This window comes from Ostrinia furnacalis, unplaced genomic scaffold, assembly GCF_004193835.3.
Source record: "Ostrinia furnacalis isolate ACB-3 unplaced genomic scaffold, ASM419383v2 OfSCF7683, whole genome shotgun sequence".
NCBI classification, from domain to species: Eukaryota; Metazoa; Arthropoda; class Insecta; order Lepidoptera; family Crambidae; genus Ostrinia; species Ostrinia furnacalis.
Genome location: NW_021137922.1, coordinates 47,546 through 60,149, shown reverse-complemented (window position 1 = coordinate 60,149; position 12,604 = coordinate 47,546). Strand labels below are relative to the sequence as shown.

Genomic DNA, 12,604 nt, shown 5'->3' with positions numbered 1-12,604 from the left:
TGCAACTCAGCCTAAGACTTTCTACAATAATTGATATGATCCTGAAACTAAATCCTTGATTATAACCAGAGGTGGAATTGTGTAAAGCAATCGAAATCATTTGACAGTTCATAACGTACGATAATGTCAGTTAAACAAAGCGTTTGACAGAATAATCGTACGTTATGAACTGTCAAATGAATACGATTGCCTTACACAATCGCACCTCAGATTTTTGCGACAATCGATCGATCGATACGATAATCTTGATGAAGATGATGATATTGATAATGAAAATGTATTTTTTGTTTTCAAAATTCAGTTACTTTGTAAATAATTTCCTATACGCTTTTTCGTTGTTACTAAAAGTCCAGCCTAATAAACAGATCGTGCGAACAAAGTATGCAGAAAATCCTGGGTGCAAAAGGATAAATTGTTTGAACGCGATCCTGTGAGTTCCACAGGTAGGATAGGATAGAATCAATTTGAATAATGTTCTTCCTTCTATTCGTAAATCGTAAAATTTTGTATGTCAATTGCTAAGTTACTGTTAATAATGTCAAAAATAAATAGTTTCGATTTGATTCGATTCCATTTTACGATTGAATTTTTAATATACTTTAGCCATATTGTATAAGTATTATTAGACAAACATTCCAAAAAGAAAACTAATTTTTAAAGTTTTTTTTATGTTAAAAACCTGGTTACTTTAACTTATAGTTCTACCAATACCAGTAACAAACCATCCAATGACTTAACGAAATGACATTCTACTGACGAAATCGTCTGTAGCACTTTCAATGTAAACAAAAAGACGTGACACAATAAAATTCTGGACAGCAGTACCATTTTCATTAAGTAGCTTACAAACTTATGTTTAACTTATGATATAACAACATCTTTATGGCTAAAAAGTTATAAATATTAATCAATAGCTCCTTCACTTCTTGGTTATTAAAAAAAATCGCAACGGTTTACCTTCTGTTACTGATTGCTTTTATCTGAGACGAGTTCAAAATTTGGTTAAAACTCAAGCATTGAATCAAGTCTGTCAGCATCATCATCGTCATTTAATCTTCACTACAAAATGACGACTCTGGCTAAAGGACAATAGGCAAAATGGTACCCGGCTCCAATAGATATGCTTCTAGTGTCATTTGAAAGATCTTACCAAGACGAACAACTTTTACTATGACCACCAGCCTCAGATCTGGTTGTGTTCGAAGATAAACATACTTTTTTGCAGAATGGTACCCGGCTCCAATAGTTATGTTTGTAGTGTCATTTGAAAGGTCTTACCAAGACGAACAACATTTACTATGGCCACCAGCCTCAGATCTGGTTGCGTTCGAAGATAAACATACTTTTTGTGTAGTCGAAGTATCACACACGTGTCCATTGTATGGCACTTAGGTTATGCGAGGCATGAAGGGTTTACTGCTCCAGCATCCTTCCTTTACTCTATAATTATTTATAAGGATAATTGTGAAATAAATATTTTTATTTGAAGAACTACTACCCCTACTTTCCATACCAAATGAATTCAAGCCAGAGTACAACTAGGGTGTAACTTAATTTTATTAATAAAGGGGTTAGAGTTTTATTACTTCTTAAGGATTTTATTATGAGTTGCTAAAGTGAATAAACCCACAAGACCCAATAAGTCCACCCACAAGATGGACCGACGACCTCATAAAGGTAACGGGAATACGCTGGATACAGGTTGCAACCAACCGGCCATTGTGGAAATCATTAGGGAGGCCTATGTTCAACTGGACGTGCTGTGACTAAAATGATCATGATGATGATGATGAAAGAGAATCAAGGGCTAATAGCTTGGGTAGTTCGTCGTAGGTATAATCCTTTCCTTTTCAATGCTTCTTTTAGTTATATTAATAGATTGTAGTCATAGTACATACTCGTATACATGTGTTATACTTTCTTATAATACCTAGTGGAATTACAGCTTTCAAAACGTGAATTAGAACTAGCCCCATAGCAGATATTTTCCTGCATCTAAAGGCCTTTTGAAATATATATTGGTTATGGCTATTGGAGCGGGTAACACATTCCATACATTTTTTTTTCATTTCATTTAATGTATGCCCATCATCCTTTAATTTTGTTACACCAATCACAGCTTTGAATACAAATACTTCTAAAAAAGTGTAAATTCAAGTCATGAATTTTAGTTGTGCTAAGCATACTGCAATTGCTTCTACTGTGCTTAGATCTAGTAAGATAATTATGCGCATACGTTTGACAAAAATAGACTCGCTGACACGCGGTGTGTACAATACAATAGTAGCAGAACTAAATAAAGAATTTACTTCGATTATGTTAACAATTGCACTTATTTCAAAAAGTTGGTTTTTCTATTTGTAGTGAATCAGTATCTATAAAAATCTTATTAGTAAGACGAATGATAAATTCGTCTTAAGATTTTTTACTCTTGAACCTTTTGTGAAGAAACCTGTTTTGATGTGGTGGTCAGGTCTGACGAATCATAATGTGATACTAATTTTAGATTTTGATAGATATAATCGACAGCACATTAGACACCTACATCTACATTTTAATCCGCTTCAGTATTAACGAACGTATTCACAAACGATGCTTACTTAAGTGAAGAAGAAAATCGAACGCACAGCGTTAAATAAGCTGTGATTGGTTCGTGTGTCACCATGTGCGTCCACGCACACTGAAAGACCTCATAGTAATGTTTGTGAATACGGGGCTACTCATCTTAATAATTATGCAGTCGTACTATTCTACATCTGCATTTATCTCTTTGTTATGCAGTGATACTCGTACATACTTTACTGAATTTTAGCTGTTGGTATTTGGCAAATAAACGCCATATTTCCTAACATTATGCACTGATAACGGATAAAGTATGTAAGAACACAGAACTGGCGGCCAAATATTATGGCGCACTATCCATACATTAGGATCGCACTCTTCCGCAGCTGTGGTGACGCTTCTGCTATGTACAGACGACAACACATATCGGCATCTTTACAGTTGCAATACGGGCTATTTTACAACAGAAATCACTATAATAATGTGCTATTGACTGACCTACTCAAGGTCAAAGTATTATTTATGAAAGAAGATTACCAAAATTTTGTCACATCGTCCGGAAGTGTCACTCGAACAAAATGAATGGTACATTGTCCCAAATGACAACACATTATGTCCCAAATATGTCATGCTTAGGAGATAACAATGGCCGAACGATGTAGTGCGATGCCTTAGGTGGGAGCAAATGGTATACTTTTTAGGCAAATCGTAAAATGTCGCATAGTTTTGGCAGTTGGCGCCGCTCCCTTGAATAGTTTAGTAGCTATATTGTATAAGATAATTATGGTTTTATTGACCCTGAGGGGTAAATTATGCTATATTATAGTTTGATAGTATGTAAGACTCTTTGGCATTAAGTTATTTTCCATGATGACATGACAAGAGATACCTACATGACCATTTATTCTACACGTGTTGAACACAAAGGCTATTATACCCTTCAGTCTCTTTTTTTTTTCGAAAAGTCTGCTTACCCTCTAACAAATTTTCCATTTTAATAATGTAGGTTATTATGAAATCTTTTATACGGCACATGAATAAGAAAACCGTTTTTACTGTCAAAATTAACTAAGCCAGTAGAGAAAGCTTAATTTCAAAGCACAAGCTTATAATACCAAAAATAGACAAGAATGAGATAAAATAGAACAAAAGCATTACTTTCGATATACCTTTTTTTTTATCTGTCACACCAAAATCAAAATCAAAATCAAAAAATCACGTTTCTATGTTTATCAGGAAAGGCATAGATGTTGTAACTGATATAGGACTAGATATCATTCATCATTGGAGTTGATACTTAAGCGTTTAAATGGGTGCTTAATCATGAATGTTTATTCAACATTATTTATGTAGGTACAAAATTTTGTTACACAATAGCAAATTATAATTAATTCGTGTCACAATCCCTCTGCCCAAATTATAATCAAATTTTCGTACGCTATCAGAATTTATTATAAATGATCGATTAATAATAGCACGTGAGTAACTGAGAGTGAGTACACAAAGCAAATAAGCATTCTGTTGTTACCATACCAGCTATAAAGGCAAACGTTTGTCTCGGAATCAGATAAATTAATGTCTATTGTTAAACACAACACGAGTCTGTTTGAAGACCAATCAAACCTATTATTACCTTTACGATCAGTTTTATTGCATTATACCACGCAACGATCATCGCATTCTACGTTCCGAAAGTGAAACTAATTGGATTGATTGTACAGGTGACAAATGTAGTGAAATAAGAAGTGAACCATAAAAATGGCAAACATTTAAAATAAAATGTTAAAGGAGATCGTCCATGCGATCCTCCCACCGAATACAGAACGGACATATTCTGACACCGCCTGCAAAACAAGATCAGAATCCAATGGAAAAATTATAGAAACAAAAAATGAACGCATACAATCAAATAAGACTGTGGACAATGCTAAAGCATACAAGGTTAAAATAAAATTAAAACAACCAAACAAACTTCCAATGTTAACTGTGTGTCTCATTTTTTATGTTTGTTTTATAAATGTGATAATTATGTGTGATGTTAATATTAATGATGTAAATATGAAGACTTTTAAAGAAGCGAGGAAAGCACATGACGTGCATACGTTTAGAGATAAAAAGTCATGGAGAGGACATAGATTCGAAGATAGAACGTGGCATGGTAAGAACTACCGTAAGGGTAGGGCTTCACAAAGGGAAGATGAAGATGATAAGGCAGATAAATACACGGTTCCTGAAGCCCCAGAACTCAATAAGTATTTATACGACTACTATAGAAATAAAGAAGACATAATCAATGCAACTGAAAAGCCACAGAATTTTCCTGTAAGAAAATATAAATATGACGATGAACTAGCGGTAGGATATCCCCATGATCTCGCATCGAAACCTTACTACGTGAAAAAGACAAACTTTAACCTTAGACCAGAAAGGCATGAATTTCACAGAAAGATTGTTAAATTGGGTGTCCTACTACCAGCTGATGTGGACCAAACATTTTCTCTGGTGAAAGTTCTTCCCATATTGGAAATGGCTGTTCAGGCGGTAACTAAGGCTGATGGACCTTTACCAGGTTGGAAAATCCTGGTAGATTATCGAGACACTGGCTGTTCGTCAGTTGAAGGACCTTTGGCTGCGTTCGAATTCTATGTCAACGGATCTGCAGGTAAGTCTATGAAATTGTAAATTTATGCATTCGTATTAAAACTATTTTGGTAGAGCAAATTCTCAGATGACGATGTTTTTAGATGCCTTCATCGGTCCTGGGTGTGAGTACGTCATTGCACCGGTGGCAAGATACGCTGGCCAATGGGGGATACCAGTACTAACAGCAGGAGCTCAAGCTCAAGCATTCACTTATAAGAACCCCAGCTACGCCACCTTAACGAGAGTGATGGGCAGCTACCTTCAAGCAGGAATCGCCATCCGCAAAATATTCGAGGTAATTCAAATTGTTGTGTGTGGAAGAGGTTATTATTTGTGTTATGTATTTGTTTTATTATGTTGTCCGCTTATAAACAAGCCTTTATTTTTACCTTTTGTTTTATTTTCATTGTTGCTTCTGTTTCTGGATAAACAAGGAAAGGAATTGTATTGGTATTCCAAAAAAGCCTCGTCTATTATAATGGTAATAGATATTAAACGCTATTTGGCAATGCTCGGCTTACGTGATGTGAATATACAAATGAAAGACGAATGCCAAATTAAATAAAAATTCCAAGGGGCCTATACTGGCGCGCGTGATATATGTTAGCATAGAATTTGGATATGGAATTCTTCGATAACCGAAGGCTTTCCATTAATAAAAGTGTTCAGTCACCGGCACATCAGCCTTTACGTTTTTGTACTAAAATGGCTTTTATCACGAATGCTACAGTTTTAACGTTATGTGTGAGCATCTGGTAGCATTAAAACAATGTATTGTGTACTTTTATGTTTATAATATTGTGTTTCGTTAATTTTATCTTCTTTTGTTGCTTTTTCAGCAGATAGTATTTTATTTGCATCAATCAATTCGGTTTGATCACTGAGCTACTTTATATTATTTAATCAAATGCTTTGCTTTATTTGATACAAATAAAATACTTCAAAAAGATTTTGTGTTTTGTATTTTTTTTTTTCAATTTTCCGTCTTATTTCTATCTGATTATAAGTTGCGTTGCGTTTGAATTAATTTTTACGTAAAATTTTTGATTCCAGCCAAACATTTTTGGGTCAGTTTCACATTGCATTATGCCACTTTAATAATGTTTTCAAATCTATTATTACATAATATAAATTCCAATCATCACATTCTGGCAACTCGAAAGTTGAATTCCAAACTAATTATTGTGAGACAGACCCTTTAATGACATTATTATTAACGTAGTCTATAATATAATTTGATATTCATAAGCTTTATTGAGTTTCCCAGAATCCAGAAATTAAGATGTGTTTGTTCACTTCGGTGAAGTAATTACTCGCTCAAAGGCATTGGATCAGACTAAATTCCTCACATATTTGATATTTGCTTGTGGAAATTTCTATCTGCAAATAATAATATATGATTCCTATTTGTTGGTGTCAGCTTCATAATATTTATATTACGCTAGAGATTTATGTCGCTAATCCAATGGCCAAAACCCTTCAGCTTTCTTTTTAAAATTTTCTTTTTAAAGTTTATTAGACAACATTCACTGAAATCAATTTAGTAATTTAAGTGTGGCAATCAAACAAATAACAGACAGACAGGCATATTTTCATCATCTATTATGAGTAGTATAGATTTTCAGAACCATAAGGCGGTTATCACACTGCGCCGCGCTCCGCCGCGGAGCGCGGGGTGACAGATTTAATAATTGTATGCAAGTACCTCAGTTTGTATAGAAAACACGCGCGGCACTTCACACTGACAACGCGTCCGCGTTTCATATAAAAAATCACGCGCTCCGCGGCGGAGCGCGGCGCAGTGTGATAACCGCCTAACAACTTTAATTACAAACAACTGTGATTAGGAGCCTTGTTTGAAGTAATATTAGGGTATCTTATGATAGATAGTATAATAATTCAAAGGACGATATTTATAATGGTATACCCATAATCAATTAGCGAGATATTTGTTACTGGAGTATCTCACTTACATGAATTTTGGGAAAGTAAAACCTTTCATCGTATATTTCTTTTTCTTTCTTTTCTTTCTGTTCTGTTATTTGGTGTGCAATAAAGAGTATTAATTGTTATTAATATTTCTCAGATTTGTTTTCATTTATTAGGCATATTGTTGGTGTTCAAATAAATAAATAAATAAATATCACTTGGGACTTTCCGCCGAAAAACTTTCAGATTATTATTATGCTCATTACTTTCAAAAATTAGTTCTTAGAAACGTGTTTGCAATCAAATTACAATATTTTGCTGTTTGATCTAGTCTGAAGTACAATGGTACATCATAATTTTAGAACAGCTAAATTAGGTACTTTTTTGAAGGTCGAAATATTGTAAAAATAATATGCTTTTGTAAAAGTAACAATAGTTTGCCAATTTTGTCATGAATGAGGTTTGATCACGAATGAGAGTCTGTTATACTGCTTCATTTTCAAATTGTTTAGTTGTTAGGCAATTTGTAGGTCCTTGATACCTCCTAAACACGTGGCTTGCTATTACAATAAATATATATTTTTATTTCTTGTTCTAGGAATTCAACTGGCGCCGCCTGGCGATGCTTTACCACAACAACGATCCGTCCACCGGGCAAGGCAACAGCCCCTGTTTCTTAACACTCAGCGCCATCTTCTCAGTCATGACGAAGAAGGGAAACGAAAATACCATCCCGAATATACCATTCGACGAAACCAACACCACCTCGACGAAGCTAAAACAGCTCTTGCAAAAATTGTCTTTGAATACTAGAAGTAAGTATTTAGCTAAAAACGTCTAACTAACCCATGAAAAATTTCCAACTAACATAGCTAACTTTGGGCACAATGGATGGACAAAGTCATGGGATATTATTACATTTATGGATTTGGAATTTTGGATTGCAGTTTGATCAAGAGAAAAATTATGGTCCATTGTTCGATATCTATTAACGAGCCAGTATTTGTGTCAACTGACCGAAGCAAGTTATCATATTTCTGTTAAACCAACTTCAAAAGAGGAACGGTTCACAATTCGTCTGTAAAGATGACGTCAAACTAAACATGATTTTACAACAATAATGACGTATAGTCTGATGAGCTGCCTGTTCCTTAGGTTGAACTTGCAATCATCATCATTATCATCATCATCTCAGCCATGGGACGTCCACTGCTGAACATAGGCCTCCCCCAATGCTTTCCATGTTGCCAGGCTGGTAGCGGCCTGCGTCCAGCGCCTTCCTGCCACCTTTATGATGTCATCGGTCCACCATGTGGATGTTTAAATCAAACTAGGATAATTGTAATGATTTCAATATTCACAATATTTGACAGTCTTCTTTCTTTTCAACCGACTTCAAAAAAAGGAGGAGGTTCTCAATTCGACCCGTATGTTTTTTTTTTTTTCTATGTTTGTTACGCGATAGCTCCGCCAATTATGAACCGATTTGAACAAATCTTTTTTCAGCGTATAGGTAATATCTCAAGGGTGGTCCCATTTAAATTTAATAATAAAAAAAACAACCCCCAAGGGTGGAAAATTGGGGATGAACTTTTTTATACGCAATATCTCCGCCGATTATAAACCAATTAGAACGATTACTATTTTGTTGAATAGGTATTATCAAAAGGGTGGTTTCATGCGAATTTGAAGAAAATATTTCACCCCCAAGGGTGGAAAATTGGGGATGAACTTTTTTATACGCAATATCTCCGCCGATTATGAACCAATTTGAACGATTATTTTTTTGTTGAATAGGTATTATCAAAAGGGTGGTTTCATGCGAATTTGAAGAAAATTTTCACCCCCAAGGGTGGAAAATTGGGGATGAACTTTTTTATAATATACATTAAGAATATGGTCTCAATGTACTGCCTACCTTCAGTGGTAACATCAAGGTAATAATTAGTCAACTAAAAAGCAAGAAATAAGTTAAATTTTATAAAAAAAAATAAAACCGACTCCAAAAAACCTACACTAAAAAGCAGAATAATAATTACTAATTACCTACTTATTTATTAGGACGAATTATTAATATTTATGTAGGTATACCATGATTGATACTTTTGGAGTCGGTGCAGGCAAACTTTACATGTTTCATAATCTTGGCACCGACTCCAGAAGTATCAATCATGGTATACCTACATAAATATTAATAATTCGTCCTAATAAATAAGTAGGTAATTAGTAATTATTATTCTGCTTTTTAGTGTAGGTTTTTTGGAGTCGGTTTTATTTTTTTTTATAATTTACCGCTAAATCACATAGGATTCATCATCATCATCAGGTCATCTAGTCTCTTTACTGCAGCAATACGACTCTCTCTCAGTTTACCTTAGGCCATTGAATTTTATTTAATTAATTTTATTTAATAATAATTCAATTTAACTTACTCTCCTCACGCTCTGGGCAGACGGGATGAGGAATTGAGGATACCTGATTTTTCTCATATATTTTTCCTTTCAATTCTTAGTGATGTTTATTAAAAGCGACCTCGTTTCGACCCCCATCGCTGATTTCACCTACTCTCTGATCCATAATGCATATCTAAACTGACCATAACATTATAAATCAATGCTTCAGCATGTCGCTTGAAATTCACATAAAAAGGCGTTTAGTAAGCATTAGACTTACATCAAGATACATTATTCGTTTCATCAAAATACGTCCCAGACACAATTGTGAGGCCCATAAAATTAAACGGCATCGTGAAACGGAACGTTTTCCAATATCTTCGCGTTTTTCCCTCTTGCGCAACACATTTCAATGTCGTGTGAAACTTTATACTGTCTGCATAAAGCTGTCTAACCACTGTAATATGTTTTTGATTGCTTTTTGTCAGTCGTGAACTCGTGAGTATACTGTACGCATCTATAAATCTCAAGGTCTCCGTTAAAAGAGTCTGTAATCTTTAAACGACTACATTACGGTCCTAGATTAATAAATATTATGGTAAGAGAAAGATTTTTCGTTGAAATCTTCTTTTCTGTTCTTTAATTAATGACGGATTAATGGAATTACCAGTTACTGGAAAAGTCACTCAGACAGAACGCTATTCAGAAATGTTATTTGATTAACAAAAACCACTGGATCGCTGGAGAAAATTAACTTACACCGCATTGGATAAAATAGAGGTAGGTTTAACTAAATTAACCAACTTTAATGTTGTACATTATTAAATTGTGCGGCAGCGTCAGTATCACAAAGCACATCTACGTAATTTAATTAAGACTGAACACTGAACCGTTTCGCCATTCACTGACCTCATTAACATTCAGCCGTTCAGTCGTTCATTCATTCATGGCAAGTGGATCGACGCCTTTATTATGAACGGGGAAGTTTGAAACCGCGTCGCAGTGGTAACTTATCCCTTATTGAATGCTACGGTCTCGACATGGGGTCTTTATTCTAAGGAGAATAGTAATATCCGCACTTGGGCCTATAAAAGAGCTATTTGTATAATAGAAACTTAAATCCCCTCCTTCAGACCAGCGAGTCTTTTTTAGCTTAAATTCATACATAAAATGTTTTGCTTAATGTGGCATAATTTCATCATCAATTACTAATTCAACAACACTGATTATCTGAGCATCATCAGTTCATTTAATCGACTTGGAGCAGAGACTGATGATGATGATGGTGACAAACAAAAGATCTTCTTCTATCTATATATATAAAAGAAAGTCGTGTTAGTTACTCCACTTATAACTCAAGAACGGCTGAACCGATTTAGCTGAAAATTGTCAGGGAGGTAGTTTAGAGCCAGGAGAAGGACATAGGATACTTTTTATCCCGTTAGAAATTTAAAAAAAAGTCTGCTTATTTATTGCCATTAAGGCGGAACAAAGTTCGCCGGGTCAGCTAGTATTTTATATGTGAATGTCCATATGCACCGTAGGTAGGTACGGACCTATGACATCAAAGGAAGCAGCGTTCTGCTATAACGATGCATGTAAATTATTGCAAATTGATGTGTCATCAATATGCAATAAGTCAGCAGTGATGATACGTTATGTATCATCCGAGATCAGATTAAACGAATAGGGAACAAAGAATCTCGTTTAGTTATGAGTCTTGCTATGACTTTAAATCTAAAAGTACCTAATTAGTACGAAGTTGTATTTGAAGTTTAATCGACTTTTAAAATTGCAATTGAAGTTTCGTTGGAATAACTGTTTCTATATTGCAACTCAGAACTCAGAACAGAGGTCTAGAGGAGGTATTAATCCCACCTCTCGTTCTCACCGCTGCAACTCTTGTGTAGATGTACAGAATCACTGCCAATAAAAACCCAACCAGTATAGGCTAAGTTTGTCCCCAGGGGAACGTTAAACTGTTATTGGACCTGCAACGAAGTTAGAGCACATTTCACATTTAGGTAATTTTAGCAGTGCGACAAACGCGCGACCGTCGCGCTGCCGATAATTCCATACTATATGACAGCGGATGCCTGCCTTCACATTGTAAAAATGCCGCTGATGCCGCGCTGCTGTCGCGCTTCTGACGCCCACATTGGACGAACGGGCTCGCGCGGCACGCTGGTCATCCTGCTCACCCTGCTCTTAAGTGAGCAGGATGTCGAGTTTGCCGCGCGAGCCCGTTCGCCCAGTGTGGACGCACCATAATGTGAAGGCGACCTTCAATCAGAAGAACTTGTGTACACCGTCAGCGTGTAGTTTGACTGCACCAAGTAGGTACCTATGAATTGTCAGCCAGATGGCTGCAGTCGCTTTATTATAGGCTGTACTGCAGATGCAATAAATCTGTGACAGGAAATTGTACAGCGAGCTTGCGGTCAGTGCGGTCAGTGCGGTCGTTTAGAACTGCACGTCGGTTGCAAGCGGAATACAAAATCGGTTTGCAATTTTTGATACAGATGCCTACAGGTATAAAATTCGTAACATTGTTGTATGGCATTCTGATACAGGTATCGTCTGACTATCATCAACATTATTGTGTTTTTAGGTACCACTAATTTATCTAAAAAGACTAAAACTTGTAGCCACGATAGCCGAACGGTGAAGGGGTCCGAGTGGCCGACTCGAGATCCGAGGAACGTGGGTACGAATCCCACCGCCGCTCGACTATTGTGGTGAGCCCACTCGTAACACAAGCTTATTTAGGTTATCACGAGGGGCTAACGGGACTATTAGTAATTTCTGCGATACAAATTGCTAATGTAAGGTACAGTGCTCAGGTGAGATACAGGCCAAGAGCTTCCTCATTGTGGATAAAAAAAAATCTTTAAAAAAATCTCTATAAAGGAACGAGTCACGAGCCTTATCACACACTACATCACAGTGTGACAAAACTCTTAGAATAAAAATTTCATCGGTTAAACATGAGAATTAAATGAAAGTCGTATACTTATTTGGAGTCTCAAAATAGAATTTTTAAGTTTTCTTTATTTATGAAGTTGGGAAGATTAAAC

General features: G+C 35.7%; 1 protein-coding gene across 1 annotated transcript in view; it reads left to right on the top strand.

Annotated features, from left to right (window-relative positions):
• The first annotated feature begins 4,265 nt into the window (after positions 1-4,265).
• The window catches only part of LOC114365931 (receptor-type guanylate cyclase gcy-28-like), a 49,027-nt gene continuing 40,688 nt past the window's right edge, over positions 4,266-12,604 (top strand). The window contains exons 1-3 of the mRNA XM_028322657.1: positions 4,266-5,224; positions 5,307-5,500; positions 7,733-7,949. Of these exons, the coding sequence (XP_028178458.1) occupies positions 4,342-5,224; positions 5,307-5,500; positions 7,733-7,949 (1,294 nt within the window). The 5' untranslated portion in view covers positions 4,266-4,341. The remainder of the gene's footprint in view (positions 5,225-5,306; positions 5,501-7,732; positions 7,950-12,604) is intronic.